The 19,641-nt window shown below is 42.0% G+C and overlaps 1 protein-coding gene across 1 annotated transcript; it reads left to right on the top strand.

Annotated features, from left to right (window-relative positions):
• The first annotated feature begins 6,322 nt into the window (after positions 1-6,322).
• Positions 6,323-7,848, top strand: LOC121983225 (probable E3 ubiquitin-protein ligase RHY1A). The gene is made up of 3 exons (XM_042536178.1): positions 6,323-7,094; positions 7,172-7,269; positions 7,334-7,848. The coding sequence occupies exons 1-3, from the start codon at positions 6,963-6,965 to the stop codon at positions 7,656-7,658; spliced, it is 555 nt and encodes a 184-aa protein (XP_042392112.1). The 5' UTR covers positions 6,323-6,962; the 3' UTR covers positions 7,659-7,848.
• Positions 7,849-19,641: the final 11,793 nt, after the last annotated feature.

Raw genomic sequence — 19,641 nt, 5'->3', positions numbered from 1 at the left:
AAAATTGCTTATTTTGATGTATGCCATGTAACATCATGCATTACTTTAATTCCCTTGTTATTTAAGGACAAATGGCATCTATTATAAATGGTAAATATCCCAACAAGAGGGATTATATCAAGTGGCATCCTAGATGGATGATCATGATTTTACAATGCCTAGATAGAGATGCATGATCCCTTAGTTTAGGGCAAGACCAAATATACATCTCACAAAGAACTATAAGGTGACTTGTATGTGTTTTAATACACGTTAGATACAAGTGAGATGTTAAGATGGTGAACTAAACTCAAGATGTTGATCTAGTGCATCTTGTTGAGTTTTAGGTTCATCAAAACACATAGTTATGTGTCTTCCAATCATTGGGAAAGCTAATGTACAAGTCATGTGCATTGAGCTCAAAGAACGTGGTTGGATATTGGTTTTAAAAATGATTTCAAAATACTTTTGAAAAACCTTGGTGAAGACTATCTTTTGATAGTAATCATCATTGGAAAGTTAGACACAAACTAGGAGAAAACATTGAAATTTTCAAGAGTTTTCAAATTTGTGTCAATCTTTGAAAATATGAAGTATTTTCATAGAAAACTATTTTTCCTTGATAAAGTATACTCTAAATAATGTCTACATGAGTTTTCATGATGAAAACAAGTATGATTTGGTTAAGAAAAACCAAAGTGAAGTTTCGGTTGAGGTTAGTTTCATCATTGAATTTTTAACCTCAAAACTTCAAGTTTTGGCTTTCCTAATTATTTAGGAACCCCAAGTCATTGTTGGTGCAATAATAGAAGTTTAACCATGTTTTTAGGGGGAGTTACTCCTTTAAAACATAAAAATCTTTTCCAAGACCAAAAGGACGTCAAATGTTAAGGTAGCACATGACATTGGTATGGGAGGTGTTGCCAAGGACAAGGGAGAGTCATCCAAGGCCAATAAGAAGGAATATGCTAGGGTAGCATATAATTATAGCAAGGATGAGGTGTCCAAGATTAAGGACAAGAAGAAATTAATCAAAGACAAGGTGTCTAAGGTTAAGAAGGTGAGTTTAGTAGGCCAAGTGTCACCCGAGGTGCATCGAAGTGACCTAGCTATAGTGGATGAGTCACCAAGGGAGGTGACTAAGGTTAAGATTCCTAAGGTTAGGAAGAGCCTTTGGGACCCATGGTAGATGGGTTATCAAATGTGCCAAGTGGTTAGGAGACGGACTTAAGTCTCTAACATAGTGGGTTGGCACAATTGAGTTGAGTTTCATGCATAGAAATATAAATTGGGTTCATATTGCATGAAAATTAGTTTTTGATATATAGATGCCATATAAACTAATGCTAGTGATGCATTATGGTTTAGTATGGGCAAATACATCAAGAGGAAGCCAAAACTAGGACTTTAGGTCAAGGTTCAATTGAACTTTTTAGCTAGTTTTATGTTTTGTGTCAATCTTGGGATTGGTGATAGATATATTTTTATATATATTTTTCCCAAGTAGATATTGATATAATAGACCTCTCCACAAAATTTTGGGATTTTTGGAGGTCTGTGGAATTTCTGGCGCAATTCTGAAGTTGGCCAGAAAAGACTGATTTTTTCATGAATAGTGTACCAGTCGACTGGTACAGTTACCAGTCGACTGGTAACACTGTTCACGAGCACAGAATGTCTCTGTAAGCTCATTTTCATGGTGGCAGTCGACTGGTACTTCTTGCAGTCGACTGATACAGTCTAAAATTGTTTTTCAGCACTAGAAAATGACTAAAAGAGAGGTGAACATGTATGTAATCTTATGGGAAATTAATACATGATGTCTATGGTCATTAGAGGTCAAAGAGTCCGATAATTGGGATATTGTTGGAGCTCTTTTTTGATGTACTGTAAATGGGGAGAAATTTAGGTTTAAGTGGGAAACCTACATACCTTTGCAAGAAATCCTAACTCAAGAGGGAGCTTAGGTGAAGGGAGAGCCTAAGTTTAGTTTCCATAAATAATGCAAGGGGCTTAGGTGAAGGGGGAGCCTAGGATTAGGTTCCATGATTTATGCATGTGTTGATTTGCATATGTATTGATATATTATTTCCCTAACTTAAACGGTTTGCCAAATATCAAAAAGGGGAAGATTGTTGGAGCAATCTAGTGACCCTAGGTTTTGATGTTTGGGCAAAGGTTTGAGTTTTTTATTGTATTTGATATGCATTGTGAGTGTGGATGATACAAGGAAAGTCCAAGTGTGATCTTGGCAAAGGAGGAAAGTCCAAGGATGAATCTTGGCAGTGTAAGTCCAAGCATGTAGTCTTGGCAATGTAAGTCCAAGTGTGATTTGGCAATGGATGAAGTCCCGGAGGCACGACCTCTTGGCAAAGGAAAACCCGACAATAATGACAAGGCAGATGGAAGCTTCAGAAGGCAAGACGTGAAGGATGGGGAGGCATCTGAGGGACACAAGGCTGATGGAGGAGGCTAGAAGGCTAGGTCTATGTTGGTCGGGCGAGGACGCATGAGAGATTGTACTCGGGAGAAAATATGTGGGGGCATTGTAGCAGTCAACGGGGGCACTGTAGCAGTCGACTGATGCACTGTAGCAGTCGACTGGTAGAGAGTCGTTGGGCTGACACTGGTCGAATTTCCACAGAGGGCAGTCGACTGCATGTTTTAGCAGTCGACTGGTAGGCGGGGTTTTCAACCCGCCGGCTATAAAACCAAAGCTTGGGAGCTTGGTTTGAGTTGACGAAATTAGACTTGGTTAAGGTCTAATTAGTAGTCTACAAGTGCTCAAGAGTTTTCCTTGTGTCCAAGAGGTCTTGGTGAGTTTGTGGTGAGGTTTCTCCACCCACAAGGAGTTTGAGCTAGCCGGAGGTCTTCCGGGGAGTAATCCACCAACGGATAGGGATCGTCCACCTTACGGACACGCCGTGGAGTAGGAGCTTTATCTCCGAACCACGTAAATGATCGTGTAGCTTGGTTTGCATTCTTTCTTGTCTTGTATTTTGTTTAGCTTGTTTATTTTTGTATTATTCCGCTGCGCAAGCTAAAAACGTAGGAAGCGAACGATTTGGGTGAGCCGCTATTCACCCCCCTCTAGCGGACGTCAAGGTCCCAACACTCCCTTCACTTCACTTCACTTCACTTATCCTCTCTCTCTTTCTCCTTCTCTAAACACACTGCAAGATAAAGAGAAAGCGAAGACAGGGTCGTGTTTAGGGACTGAGGGAACAGAAAGAAACTCAAGTGCAGTTCCAACTGTGACCCTCGATAATTCTATAGTTCACAGTATGAATCTCATCAAACCCCTTGGCTACGAATTACGGATCTAAAGTAGATAAAAAGAAAGAGACCTGTAAAGCGGACCTACTACCAATGTTCGAACAGGTGTAAGAATATACGAGCGTCGACCCCTCGTGCTCGAACCGCTCGATGCGCGACACCAGCTTCAGAATCTCGTCGTCCGCCTGGAATCCGAGGCAATCCTTTACGGTCAACGTTTCCAGCTTCCGGCAGCCGCCGATGACCACCAACAGCTCGTCCTTGGTCAAGTAGGACTTGCTCAACTCCAGGTGCTTCAGTTCCGGCAGGCACCGCGCCAAAGCCTTGGCGTCCTCGAGCCTGATTAGCCCGCGCACCTTCAACCCGACGAACCGCGGGGCAGTTACGGCCGATCTCGGCGACCGCCTCCAGGAACGAGGAGGGCTTGGTCTCCATCTCCAGATGCTCCAGATCCTTCCACCGCCACACCAGCTCCGGGATTCGAAGTTCGTCCTCCAGCATCAGGTTGTCCGGCAAAGCCAGCGCCTTCAATCTCAGGCATCTGCGCTAATAATCGATGAGCAAATTCGTCGAACAGGTAGTGAGCGATGAGGGCGACGAAACCAGAAGGAGGCGTAGACTCACTTGACAGAGGCATAGGCGAGGTCTTGGATGGAGAGGAAGGCGGAGAAGGAGAGGGGGGAGTGGAGGCGGTAGCGGAGCGCAAAGGCGCGGGAGAAAGGGTTCCAGGGCGTGAAATCGAGGGAGCGGAAGTTGAGGTGGCGCCAGTAGCTAGGGTCGAGGGAGGCGCGGTACCAGGACTTGCAGACGAAGGGGACGGCGATGGCGAGATCTCCGAGGGCGAGGCGGCGGAAGGGGAAGATGGAGATGAGGCTGAGGTTTAGGTTTAGGCTGAGAGAAGGGATATTGGTTTAGGTTTGGAGGGAATTTTCTGAAATGTTGTAAATTTTGGTCGGTGAAAAAATTAAATTATTATTTTTTGGTTCATTAACATCGGATTTTAAAAACCGCTATTAAAACCGGTGTCTATTAACAAAAAAAAAAGGGCGCTCATAGACACCAGCTAAAAAACCGATGTCTATGAGCGAAAATCTGTGCTCATAGACATCAGTTTTTAGAAAAATTGGTGTAAAATACTCAAAGACATCGGTTTTTGCTTAAAACCGTTGTTGTTCCACCGATGTCTATGAGCGATTTTGTTGTAGTGCCTTTAACCTACTTGGACTTCTCAATACCATGTGTCCGGTCAACCTTAACCCACCTGGATTTCCACATGCGTGACTTCACTCACCAGGACTTTCACCTAGCTTCACTCACCAGGGTTTTCACCTGGCTTCGCTCACTAAGATTTTCCCACTGCCCCGCTTCACTCACTGAGACTTTCACCTACCTGGCTTCACTCACCATGATTTTCACCTAGCTTCACTCACTAGGATTTTCCAACTACCTAGCTGCACTCACTAGGTCTTTCACCTAGCTTCACTCACTAGGATTTTCCAACTACCTAGCTGCACTCACTAGGTCTTTCACCTAGCTTCACTCACTAGGATTTCTCAACTGTCTGGATTCATTTACCAGGACTTTCAATTGTCTAATCTCTAGTTAGGACTTCCAGTCAAGTATTCGGTCAACGCTTTGACCTACTTGACTCTTCTTCACATCTAACTAGTCAACCTTGATCAAAGGGAAATTGTATCAACAATCTCCCCAAACGGACGATTGCATATGTAATCTCCATGTATTGTCAAACATCGAAACTCAAACATCAAAACTCAAGCTTGAGCCAACTCAAGCTTAGTCAACCAGGTCAACCTTGACCCAGGGATATTGCACCAACAATATATTCTACTTGTTTTAAAGTCATAAACTCTTTTGTCGAAAAAAATTATGTCACTATGTGAATGTTTTGTTACTAGTTTGGATTGTTTTACTTAAGTGTGGTGTTTATAGTTATATGTGATATTATAATTATTTTAATTTTGATTTTATAATTATGTGTATGTGATATTATAATTGTTTGTGGTATATGTACGTGGTATTATAATATGTGCAGTATCTGTATGGGATATTTGATTAATCGTATTCGTAGCATGTGCTGCGCTTTGCAAATGTTGTTGATTGCTCTTAACCGCAACGTACAGCGCGTGTTGCGAATACTATTGATTACTCTTAATTGTAGTGTGCACCGCATGCTACTAATACTCTTAACCACAATGTGTAGTGCTTTGTGAATGCTCTTAATAGCAACGTGCAATGAGCGCTGCGAATACTCTTAACCGCAATGCTCAGTGCGCACTGTGAATAATCTTAAACGTAGTGTGCAATGTGCAGTTGAGCAACGTGTGTACTGTGGATAGCATAATTGCGCGTCACGGATAATCATTTTTGTTATAGTGAAACCTGAAGAATCTCAGGTAAAAAAATTCTTAGAATACAAGGATATGTCAGTGACAACAATACAGTAAACCTTAAGAAAACTACAAGATTGGTTCGATATCAAAGCTTTCACAGTTTGGATAATTCCCCTCAAACTCAGCTACAGCTCACAAGATTTCAAACAGTTTGTGTAGTTTATCTTTGTAAGGAAGAACATGCCTCTGCAAAAATGTCCTGGTGATAAGAAAGAAGCTGGTAGCTTGTCTTAGGAAGCCCATAAACTGAAATCTAGGAGTTAACGTCTTTTCCAAACCTAATACTAAAATCTTCAGATGATTAACAATGTCTGATGGAGTAAATCCAACAACCTTGATTAAAAAATTCCATCTTTCTCTGCAAGACATCTATGTTATGGTATAGAAAATTCGGGCGCTTCTCAGATGTAAGAATCACAGCTTATCTTAGCTTTTGTTCAACTTGTTTATGATTTTTTATAGCAGAATGAACTGGCCAAAGCCTTCGTCATTTACCATAAACCTTTCTGCTGAACACGCAATCTGCAGAACCTGATACATTGGAATTCTGTGGCCATTAACCAACGATCTTTCCTGTTGCTGGATTCCAAATGATATATGTTTCCTTCTATTTCTCTGTCTCTCCTTTAAGAAATTGATGGAGTCTGCCACTAGAATTGCAAATACAATAATTCTTTCACAAATTGTGACATCGAAGCTGATACGTTGAGGATAAACTATTTCTTCCTACCTGTTGGTTTTTGCTGCCCACATGATTTCTAATAATTTCCGCTGCCAGACAAATTAACAGGAATGGCGTGTCCTCTCCACAATCTCTTCTCCTCGGATTCTTTTTTCTTATGGTCACCATCAAATCTCATTAAAAATTTCTCCTTGCGTTAAACCCCTTTTGCTTGTATCAGGAGGCATGGCGTTTGGCCAGAGGCCAGCCAGACAGGCAATTGATGGACAATGAAATTCGATACGGTGCGAGCATTGGCCATGGGATGGGACACAAATTAATGGCAGGTTGCTATCGATCAAAACGACCGGAACCTCAAGGCCCCCTTGTCTTTGTCTGCCATATGACTACATGGCCTCCATTATAGAACCTCTCACCAGCTCTCCCGTGGTCGTCTGCTTGCTCCAGAAGCGCCCTCATGGATTCCACATCGATGAAGAAGTCTGCCTTTCTGGTAAAATCCAGATTAGTCGTTGAGGGAAGGTTGATGAAGGGCAGTTGAGACTCGAGGGAGAGACTAAAGATTGAGGGCACACAGGATTTTCTTGCCGTTTGTTTTTATCTCTTGCGGATTTATGATCATGGCAGGAATGCTCCCTGGGGTTGAATACGCTCGCCGGAGACGCCTCCACCTCGGCGGCCCTTCGACTGATGCGACAAGGAGATCATCCTTTAGCGTGTACACGACAGCACATGAGAAAACCACGGTATGGCTGATCAATAATTCACCTGAGGATCTTTAATTTCTCGTCAGTTAACGTGTGGTGGTCGTATTATATATCAGAAAAGGAGCATCTTGAACCAAGAACTCCATGATGAAGCACTCGGACACATCGCCAGGGAAGCTAAAGAGAGGTTGGATGCCAGATTAAAGATCAGAAGGTATGGTTTTGTTGGATTCGATCGATTGCATCTTCGTTGAGCTCAAGAAATGTTTGATTGGCAGACATAACAGTGCTGGGAGCATGGAGCAGAGCAAGAACGAGGGGCAGGGAGAGTTGCACGAGATCCCTGGCAATGTGCAGAGGGAGGTGTACTCTTCCAAGAACAGCAAGAAGAAGTTCAGCTGGAGCAAGATGGGGTGGACGTCGCCGGAGCAGTTTGACTGCGCGGTATGCTTGGAAGAGTACAAGACCGGGGACATCCTCGTGCACCTGCCTTGCGCGCACAGGTTCCACTGGAACTGTGCCCAACCATGGCTGGAGACCAGCTCTTACTGCCCTTGCTGCAGAACGACCATATTTGCAGAGTGGGAGCCGTCAGTGAAATGAATGATGTGATGATTAATGAAGATCCAGTGTTTTATTAGACAGAGATATTCACTCCTTATCTTCTAAGTTCAAAGAAGAATGAAGTGATGTCTGTGAAATGATGATGTGATTACTAAGGATGTTCTTACGAGGTGTCCAATTGGCTGTATCCATGGTTAGTCGGAATGATCCCGCTAACTGTTACGAATTCTACTGTCATATCTCAGGGTCGAGTATAATTCCCGATACTTCATTTAGTGACAGTACGATATAAAAAACCATAAAAACCATCTAAACAAAATCACCAGGAAATTTATCAATTTTTATAAATATCATCATTTTCATAGACGATAAAACTATAAAAGTAATACGACACATGAAATAAAACATAAATACAACAAAACAAAATTAAAGTAAACCAAGAATCAACACGTCAAGATTTTTGAGCAATAAAGCCAGACCATTTATAGTATCAAAAAGATCTTGTGCCTATAAAAATGGAGGCCAAGGAATATAAAAAGTAAATCAAATGATTTTTATAGGCCAAGGAATATAGAAAGTAAGTAAAATGACTAAGTGGGTAATTAAAGATGTGCATTAATTTAATCTTGTTTAAAAAGTTTTAAAAAGTAGAGTAAAACATAATCTTTTATTACAACTTTAAATTATTCTTAAAATTTTCCATTTATACATAAATATATATGTATAATCATTGATCCCGTCCGGAAGCTGAGTCGGACAGAGGCTAGTCGGGCTGTCGCCGGTGTTGACGGAAGGTCGCTGAGACGTCTGGTTGACTGGGTACCCCCTGGAAAGATCGATGCATGCGAATGACGAAGGATGATGATGGGGATGATGAAGCGCGGGTCCTACGCACACTCAGACGAGCCGCCTCATGTTAGAGACCAAGAATCAGGGAAAAAGTCCTCGGATCAGGTCCTCCGACGCTCAAGTCAGGTACTTTTTCCCTAGAAGCACAGTGAAAAGACAAAAAGTAAAAGACGAATGAGAATTGACGAATGAGCGTACCTACATAAAGACAAAATTAAACCTCCCTTTTTATATGGCAGTAGATGCTTCCAGAATCTAACGAATGCCAGGGAATGTCGGGTGTCAGGCTTTGTCTGGCGATGAATGACGCGTGACATCTTTCTATAGGTCTGAGCAGGGATTCGGAGGCAACGAGCCACAAACCATTAGTATATTCCCTGACATGTGATGATTATTCTCTAACGGATTGTTACGATTCTCTGGCTTGCTTGTCGCGTAGTGCCTGTTAGCTCTGGTCCATTAATCTTAACCTGGGTCTTCATACCTGTAAATCGTGCTCGATAGCCTGTAGGCTCAGGCCTGCCCTTCTTGTATCCTTCCCTAGCTTGTTCGTTGTCCCACCAATCTAGACCTGTGCATCGCATCCTGTGTCTTGGCTCTGCGTATCTTGCTTTGCGAGTCTTGGTTCGTATATCTCGACCTGAACGCTCTGTCCGTGCATCTTGTTTTGCAAGTCCGCAAGTCTTGACCTGTCATCCTTGGTTTGACTATCCCGATTTGTGCACTTTAGTCCTTGTATCTCCTGTGTTGCGAGTCCGTAAATCCTGACCTGCTATCCTTGATTTGCATATACCGACCTGTACGCTTTGATCCAGTTGTCCTGCTCAAGTCTATAATTCCTGCCCTATAATCCTTGGCTTGCACATCCCGACATGTACGCTCTGGCCCGGCTGTCCTGCTCAAGTCTATAATTCCTACTTTGTAATCCTTGGCTTGCACATCCCGACCTGTACGCTCTGGCCCGACTGTCCTGCTCCGCAAGTCTATAATTCCTGACCTGTGTGCTTTTGGTTTGTGTATCCTTTGGCTTCTGAGTTCATACTCAGCACGTAGGCTTAACTCCAGAATGCCCCTTGTGCCTGACCAGGACTATCCTATAGCCTGACCCTCTGAACTCCACATAGGCTGAACTTTTGACCTCTACGTAGGCTGGACTTTTGACTTCCACATAGGTCGGACTTTTGACCGTTACATGAGCTTGACTTCTGACCGCCTCGTAGGCTTGACTTCTGACCACCCCCCGGGCTTGACTTCCGACCACGTCAGCTACCCAACCCCACTATCATGCACCGTATCAATCATATTAAGTTATCATCATCTATAATCAAGTAATATTTTTATATTAAAATTTAGAATTTTTACTTTATCATCAATTAAAATCAATTCTCCAGTCTTATTATTTAATCAACTAGTATACAAGTCATCCATGGTAATATCAACATGTATATCAATAGTCTAAATTTGATAAATCAATTAAAAAGTGAATCACTAGAGCTAATATCATAAGAGTGTAATGTCATATGTATAGGCTAAAGCCTCTTCAGAATATAATACTATCGCATATGTTATCTGACGTACGAGCTACCAGCCCTCATCGGTTGAAAGCATAATAAACACTGATCGAGAGCTACATTACTCCATCACACCTTGGGTGTATGGTTAGGTACTCTAGACCGCAAGCCACCGCGCTGCTACAATAACATGTGGGTGGTCCAGTACTTAGGTATAAAGCTCTGGTATAAAACTAGGCTTATAGTTTTCACATTTTAGTCTTCTTCATTACTATTTTGATTATTTTATTTTAATCCTTTTTACCATCATTGTTTCATTCTAAGTTCATGTCTTATTGGTTAGTCTAAATGACCAATTTAAGGCAACTTTTCATATAAATATACTAATTCATTTATGTATCATCACAGGTTTCATAGATAAAAATTATCAATCAAAAAGTTACAAATATCAACAGGTAGAATATTAACAAGCATAGAGTATGGAAGGTCAAACAAGTAAAAAAATAGATATCAACGAAAGAGTAATTCATAATATTTGTTTAATTTTTAAAACAACCCTTCTCATATTAATCTCATATGAACTCACATATAAATCGGAACTAATATCAATTATTTACCCTCTAACAATTTAATTATTTTAAATATCATTTAAATCCCCATTTTAAAACCGTTATATATATATATATATATATATATATATATATATATATATATATATATTTATTCATGCACAAGGTAATGCTTAAAGAGTCAAAGGATCAAAGTTACCCACTTCATGTACAACAAACACTTTGCATGTCGGCAAGTCATCATGCTCCATCCGAACTCGTATCTTCATGTATAATACAACACTAACTCAAATACTCAAATAATAATAAAAATCATGACATAAGATCTAAACGTTATCTATGACTCAGAGCCGATAGATTATTATTTTTGATCTAGATATCTCGTACCACTTCACATTCCTAAAAGAGACCTTCATTACTATCTAATTATTTACCCATTCTAACCACATATTGACTTAAAATGAAATATACCTATAAGGAATGGAGGCCATTGTTAGTAGCACCTAAAGGGCTGCTATTGGTAGTTGTTGGTTGGAAAAGAAAAAAAGGGACAACAATGAAGATGATGCTTTTGCTGGGAAAAAAGAAGAGTTCGCGCTCTTGGACAAATGAGGGAGAAGAGACTACATTTGTTAGCTCTGATGAGCTCAATCGCAACACTAAGAGAGCGAAGAGAGGAGAAAGGGCTGTTTGCACTTGTTGTTGGGAGGGAGTAGCAGCTAGGTTGCATTTCCCTTCTTTGCTGGAGGTTTCGGCAAGCTCCAATGAGTTTTTATGCGCTCCTGTGGCTACTGCCCAAAAGAAAGAAAACAAGGGAGAATAGAAAGAGAGGGAAGGGAGGGTTGTTGCTAGAGTTCCTCTTGCTTGTTGGTGAAAATGGAGGAGAAGAAGGACTTGTGTTGGAGAAGAAGAGGGGGTTGCTGCGATCTCTTTTTTTTGTTTGACGTTGAAGAGAAGCAGAAAAGAGAGGGGGGATCCTTTTTTTAATACTAATTAACATTCTCTCCCACAAAGAGAAATTTGGTCTTCAAATTTAAGTAATTGAGGAGCATTGTTATCTAAGGAGAATAAGTGAGGATATTTGGTGCGCATATCATCCTCACACTCCCAAGTTACTTCTTGATCGGAGTGGTGCTGCCACCCAACCTTTATGAGGTTGATGCATTTGTTCCGCAACCGATGTTCTTTGTGATCCAAAATATGAACAAGGAATCCTTTGTATGTCGCAATCAGGTTGTTAGGCAACTTTAAGATCCTTCAAGACATGTGTTGGATCCAAAACATACTTCTGTAGAATAGAAATATAAAAGACATTATGCACTCTTGCAAAATCTAGTGGTAAGTCGATATACAATAACACCAATCTGCTTAAGGATCTGAAAAGGCCTAATAAATTTGGGAGCCAACTTCCCTTTCAACCCAAATATCTTAACTCCTTTTATGGGTGAAACACAAAGACATATGTGATCACCGATTGTGAATTCTAACATTCTTCGTCTTCTGTCTGCATAATTCCTTTGTTGACTCTAAGCAATCAATAGTCTTTGTTTAATAGTTTGTGCTAGCTCAGCATCCTGTTGAACACTCTGAGGGCCCAAGAGTTGACGTTCACCAACCTCATCCCATAAGATAGGAGGTCTACATGCTCTACCATAGAGTGCCTCAAACAATGTCATCTGAATAGTAGAGTGGTAATTGTTATTATAAGCAAACTCCACCAAATATAGATAATCCTCTCAACTACCCCAAAAATCTAATACACAAGCACATAAAAGATCCACCAGAGTCTAGATAGTGCGCTCTGACTGCCCATCAATCTAAGGATGAAAAATGGTGCTAAAGCACAGTTCGATACCCAATGTCTTTTGGAAACTTTGCCAAAATCTAGAAATAAAGTGTGGATCTCGATCAGAAATAATATTGAGGGGAATATCATGGAGTTTAGTAATCTCTCTACAATATAACTCTATTAGACTATCCAATAATTGTGTCTTACGAATCGGTAAGAAATGTGTTGATTTGGTTAATCAATCGACGATCACCCAAATTGAATCATGTCTCCTCTGGGTCTTTGGTAACCCCGTGATAAAATTCATAATGGCATGCTTTCATTTCCATTCTAGCACTGCAATCGTCTGGAGTAACCCGGTTGGTCTCTAGTGTTCTACTTTAATTTGTTAGCAAATTAGACATCGAGCTACAAAATCTACAATATCTCTTTTCATACCTCTCTACCAATATGATCGCCTCAAATCTTGATGCATCTGAGTACCACCAAGATGGACTGCAAATCTCAATCAGTGGGTCTCTCGAAGGAAATCCTCCTTAACAGGATGTACCCCAGGAACACACAATTTGCCTCGGAACCAAAGAGATCCACCCATATCACATGAGAATTCTAGCTTGGGGCCTAACTCCAATTCACTAACTATAGATCTGAGATACTGATCTTCCATTTGGCTTCCTTGATTCGCTTAACAAATGGGGACCGTGTGATTAAGGAGACCAATATATCATGCTGTATTTGCCCGACTTCAGTTAAATTTAACTCTAAAAATTATCTGACTAGATCAGTAATTGTCACCCTGTGAGTTGACAATACTCCTCTAGACTTCCTGCTTAATTCATCTGCTACCACATTAGCTTTACCAGGATGGTAGTTGATAGTGCAGTCATAGTCTTTCAGGAACTCCATCCACCTTCTTTGTCGAAGGTTTAACTCTTTCTACGTGAAAGGATATTTCAGACTTTTGTGATCGGTGAATATTTCAAAGGTAATGTTATAGAGATAATATCTCCAAATCTTAAGGGTAAAAATGACGACAGCTAATTCTAAATCATGTACGGGATAATTCTTCTTGTAATCTTTTAGCTAACAAGAATCATAAGCTACTACTCGATCATACTATATCAAAATTGCCCCCAATCCTTGAATAGATGCATCTATGTAAAGAATGAATCCATCATCTCCAGAGGGAATAATTAACACTAGAGCACTCACCAATCTTTTCTTGAGTTCTTGGAAGCTTGTTTCACAAGCCTTAGATCAAGTAAACTTGTCTAGTCAACTAGGTCAAAGGTGTAGTAATATTAGAAAATCCTTCAACAAATCTCCGATAGTACCCAGCTAATCTAAGAAAGTTGTGAATCTCTTGTACTGACTTTAGTTGTTTCCATTGGTCAACCGCTTTAATCTTCTAGGGGCCCACTGAAATCCCTTTGCTAGAGATTATATGTCCTAGAAATCCCATAAAGCGTTCCTTCCATAAGGTTTCTAAAACCATTTTGAGATGTTGTTCATGCTTCTCCTCTGACCGAGAATATACCAAAATGTCGTCAATAAAGACAATAACGAATCGGTCTAAATGTTCCATGAATACTCAGTTCATCAGATTCATAAAAGTTGTAGGAGTATTGGTAAGTTCAAATAACATTACCAAAAACTCATAATGCTCATACCGAGTACGGAAGGCAGTCTTCTAAATATTTATGCCTTTAACTCATTACTGGTGATAGCCTGATCTTAAATCGATCCTTGAGTACACACAAGTACTATTAAGTTGATCAAACAAATCATCTATCATAAGTAGAGGATACTTGTTCTTAATAGTTGCAGAGTTTCACTGCCTATAATTAATGTAAAGCCTTAAGGATCCATCTTTTTTCTTAACAAATAGAACTGGAGTACCCCAAAGTGAAACACTGGGATGAATGAAACCCTTATCGAACAACTCCTGAAGTTGGACCTTTAGTTCCTCTAGTTCTCTTAGTGTCATTCGATATGGAGCTTTCGATATGGAAGTTGTGTCAGGAAACAACTCAATGGCAAATTCTACTTGTCGTCGAGGTGGCAAGCCAGGATGTTCTTCAAAAAATAGGGATATTCACAAATTATGTGGACATCAAAAAGCTGGATAAAAATATCTATATTGGAACTCACAAAAGACAAGAGATATCCCTTATGTCCCCGAGCCAACAACTGTTGAGCCTGAAGAACTGAGATAATAGATATCCATCGATCATTGATTCCAATAAATTTCCATGATGATTGATCTAAGGATTGAAAAGTTACTATTTTGGCTCGATAATCGACAATGACATGATTTTTTGATTGCCAATCCATACCTAAAATAATATTGAATTCAGTTATCTCTAGCACCTACAGATCCACTATAAGGATATGACTATCGAAATTTAAAAGACAGCTCTTGACCTCCTGATCTGACATCAATACTCCACCTGATGGTGGCAATACTGCTAATCTATAATGTCAAAGAGTTGGAACTCTCCCAATCTTGCATACAAACTCGGGAGAAATAAATAAATGCGAACTATTAACATCTGATATATATTTGAAAGAATACTATAAATTGAAATAATACCTCGGATAATAGATCCTCTAGCTCGTTGTGTCTCCTCACGAGTCAAAGCATATACATGTCCCGACTCCAGACCCAATGGCTGACCCCTCTGGATAGAAGAAGAGAGCCGACTTTGATCGTCTGGCGGCTGGTATGACTAGGTCGAACATCTCCTTATTGACCTAGTTAGACTTCTTGCCAAAATGAAACATTTGAACTTCAACTTGGTGTCATGTCCTCTAGATCCGTCATCTCCTACACACTTAGTAAAAATGTTAGACAAACATAACATCTAATTAATCTATTTATCATTCATCAAAACCTAAATTTGATCATTGGTGCTAACGACACCAACATAAACTATCGGTAGCTATGTTGCAGAAACTACAGAAGCTACTACATGTTTGTAGCTATTAGGATCGTTAGACCGCCTAAAGGTGGGGATGAGTAACCTACAAATTTAAATTACAATATCTCTTGCTTTCTATGTAACAAAGAGAGTAAGGAGACTAAGGATTTACTTGGTTACAACTTAGGTAGTTGCTAATCTAGGGCAATATCAAGTGCACTATTAAGCTTCTTCTTCAACAAGGGTCGGAGGCAGAGTAACCCCTTATAGTGTTTAAAAACAATATTTGAAAATACAGAATTAGAAATTTAAAGTATAGAGTGTTTGTGCAGTTTACACTAACGATCAAACTCAGGTTTTGATGTATGACAAATGGTTAGAATTAAATATTGTGTTCTAATCCACTCACCAAGTATGCATGACTAAAAGATTTAATAGAGATTACATACCAGGCTAAAGTCTAGTCGGGTTAGGGAGGACCAAACGATTGACAAGAAGTCCAGCTGAATTATAGAGGACTGGACAATTGGTAGGAAGTATAGTCAGGTCAGGGAGGACTAGACGATTGACTAAAATTTAGATGGAGCATCTGACAGGAAGACCTGGTGGGTCAAAAAATCAAGGTCAACTAAGTCCATAAATGATAAGTAAAGATAAGCAACTAGAGGAGAGATCCAATGAGGATGTGTTCTCGGTTGAGGGAACAGTAGGTGTCGGTCCGACCTAAGGTTTCAACGAAACTCAAAGTCAAAATCGGATAGTCCAGAGATTGTCAAATATATTACTACTCTTCTTTTTCATGTCATTGTATGTTGTGCTTGTTGGATCGAAAGCGCTAGAGGGGGGGTGAATAGCGCTCGTGACTATTTCACATGTTTCGAAATCTTAAAAACGTATTGAGTTAAAGCAGTGGAAAGATAAAAGGAATAAGCACAAACACACAGAAGATAGAGGACACCAAGAATTTACTTGGTTCGGAGCCTAGGGCGACTCCTACTCTAAGGCCCGCGATCGTTGATCGCTTTCGGTGGGCAACAACTATAATATCGAAGAAGATGATTACAATTTGAATTACAGTTAAGTGCAATAAGAAAAACTATACCAACGAAATAAGAACAAAGAACTTTGGAGCTTTAATTCGTTGGAGTAGCAGAGCGTTGTTGGAGCGTTAGTAGCAGCGCACGGAAGAGCACAGATTGTTCTGTTCTAAGTGTCTTTTCAACTGCTTTTGAGGCTCCTTTTTATAGCTTCTGTGAAGCTGATCCAGATCCCCAAGCTTCGGCTTGACCCGAGGTGGATCGGTCGACCGATCAGACGGTCTTCTCCTATCCGATCCGCTCACTCCGCTTCGATCTGGTCAAGTCTCATCCTCGGTTCGGTCGACCGATCCCCTTGTTCGGTCGACCGATCAGCTTCTCTGACCCGATCAACCTAGCCTGATCCAGCCGAAGTTGATCCTTGGTTCAGTCGACCGATCCCAAGGTTCGGTCGACCGATCCTCTGGTCGAGCCTGGTTCAATCTCTGGAAGTTTAATCTGCTAGCTTGGGGGTTCGGTCGACCGATCCCAATGTTCAATCTGTTGGTGCAATTTCCAGTAGGTCAAGGTTGACCTAGTTGACCAAGCGTAAACCTTGGTCATGGTTTCGATGTTTGACAATACAAGAAGACATGTAGACATGGACAATGCAGGTGCAGTTGTCCATGCGGAGAGATACTGGTCAGGGTCTGATCAGGTTGGATGAAGAAGAGTCAAGTAGGTCAAGGTTGATCGGATACTTGACTGGGAAGTCCCAACTGGGATGTTAGGCAGTTCGGAAAGTCCTGGTGAGTGAAGTCAGGCAGTTCGGAAAGTCCTGGTGAGTGAAGCCAAGCAGTCGGGAAATCCTGGTGAGTGAAGCCAGGTGAAAATCCTAGTGAGTGAAGCTAGGTGAAAGTGAAAGTCCTGGTGAGTGAAGCCAGGCAGTTGGAGAAAGTCCTGGTGAGTGAAGCTAGGCAATTGGGAAAGACCTGGTGAGTGAAGCCAGGCAGGGGAAAGACCTAGTGAGTGAAGCTAGGCAGTTTGGAAGTCCTGGTGAGTGAAGCCAGGCAAGGGGAATCCAGATGGGTCAAGGTTGACCAGACATCTGGTGAAAAGTCCAAGTATGGAGACTTGGCATGGGTAAAGTCCAAGTATGGAGACTTGGCACGGAAAAGTCCAAGCAGGGAGCTTGGCACGTGAAAAGCCCAAGTATGGAGACTTGGCATGGGAAAAGTCCAAGTATGGAAGCTTGGCATGCGAAGTCGGAGAGGGCTCGGTAGCTCGTTCTCTGGACCGGACGAAGTCAGAGAGGGCTCGGTAGCTCGTTCTCAGGACCAAGTAGGGTTTAGGGCTGGGAGCTCTAAACCTGGATCGGTCTGGTGACCGATCCAGTGATACGCTGGGTTATCTGATCGGTCTGGTGACCGATCAGTAACCAAACAGAAGCATTCTGTTGCTTATCTGATCGGTCAGTAGACCGATCAGTGATCGATCAGAAGGAGACGATCAGAAGGAGGGAAAGGGCCTGATCGGTCATGGGACCGATCAGGGAAGGACCTGATCGGTCCATGACCGATCAGGGAAGGGCCTGATCGGTCTTGTGACCGATCAGGATGAAGCCTGATCGGTCCACATCCTAGCCGTTGCGTAGCAACGGTTAGTTTCTTCTGTGTCTTCTTCGCAGGTTATAAAAGGAGTTCGAGGGCCTGTACAGTAATGCTTGCTTCTTCTTCTTCCTGCAGAGCTCTCGCTGCCGAAGCTTCGGGTGAGCTTCCTGCTGGTTTTCTAGCTGAGCTTGGATCCGAGAAGTTGCAGCTTCATCAGGATTCCAGTCGGCAATGAGAAGGCAAGCAAAGGGTTTTACATTTCAATTGTTCTTGTTTGCTTTCTCTACTGTTGTACTCCTTATTGCTGTTGCAAAGAGATTGTGGCGAGGTTTCTCCACCCACAAGTGTTAGGATCGTTCGTACTCAGCTAGAGAGGGGGGTGTGAATAGCCGCCCCAAATCGTTCGCGTTTCTTTCTACAAACTAGGGTTAGCGCAGCGGAAATAAGAACAAGAAACGAAAACAAGAAGATCAAACCTCAACGCATCGATGTAACGAGGTTCGGAGATAAACTCCTACTCCTCGGCGTGTCCGTAAGGTGGACGAGCCCTATCAATCCGTCGGTGGATGAGTCCCCGGAGAACCGGCTAATAATCACTCCTTCTGGGTGGAGAAACCTCGCCACAAAGTTTTGCAAAAGCAATACAAGAAGGAGTATACAGCAAGAAGCAAAATACAATACAACTGTAAAACCTTCGCTTACTTGCCTTCTCTTCGACTGGATGAAGCAGCTTCAAGCGACGCCTACAACAATAGGAAACCAGCGAAGCTCACACGAAGCTTCGAACTCAACAAAGCTCAAGAGCACAACTTTCAGAAGAAGAGAAGAAGTTGTCGCGCAGCAGCCCTCGACCCCTTTATACCGCGAAGAAGACGAAGAAACTAGCCGCTGCATCGCAACGCTAGAACCCTGATCGGTCTACGGACCGATCAGGCCTGTCGATCGGTCCCGCATCGATCGTTAGTCTACGTAACCTTCGTGCGTACGATCGGTCGATGCGTGCTTCCGCGACATCGCTCTCTGATCGGTCCCCGACATCGATCAAAGATGACATGATCGGCGTGGACCGATCACCGCTTTCTTTTCGCCTCTGTTTGCTACGATCGGTCACCAGACCGATCGAAAATCAGCATTTTAGCATGACCGATCGGTCACCGGACCGATCGAGAAAAGTTCTGATCGGTCCGGTGACCGATCCGAGCTTGGTTTTGCCCAAACCAAGTCCCAAGACTTCCAAACCAATATCCGGTCAACCGACCTATTGGTACTTCATCCCTAGCATCCGGTCACTCCTTGACTGCTAGAACTCCTCGCCAAGTGTCCGGTCAATCCTTTGACCTACTTGGACTTTCCAACACCAAGTCCGATCATCCCCGATCCATCTGGATTTTCCTTGCCCGGCTTTACTCACCAGGACTTTCCAACTGCCTAACATCCCGTTAGGACTTTCCCACCGCCTGGCTTCACTGGGACTTTCCCGTGCCAAGTCTCCATACTTGGTCTTTTCCATGCCAAGTCTCCATACTTGGACTTTTCAAGTCTCCATACTTGGACTTTTCGTGCCAAGCTCCTTGCTTGGACTTCATACAAGTCTCCATACTTGGACTTTTCGCAAGCTCCCTACTTGGACTTTTCCGTGCCAAGTCTCCATACTTGGACTTTTCCCGAATCAGGTCAACCAGGTCAACCCTGACCTACGGTTGCACCAATAATCTCCCAAACATCTATTCTTGTCCCACATCAAGAATAGAACTCTC

The sequence above is a fragment of the Zingiber officinale genome, chromosome 5A (genome assembly GCF_018446385.1).
Source record: "Zingiber officinale cultivar Zhangliang chromosome 5A, Zo_v1.1, whole genome shotgun sequence".
In the NCBI taxonomy this organism is placed as follows: domain Eukaryota; kingdom Viridiplantae; phylum Streptophyta; class Magnoliopsida; order Zingiberales; family Zingiberaceae; genus Zingiber; species Zingiber officinale.
This window is presented reverse-complemented; position numbering and strand designations above follow the sequence as displayed.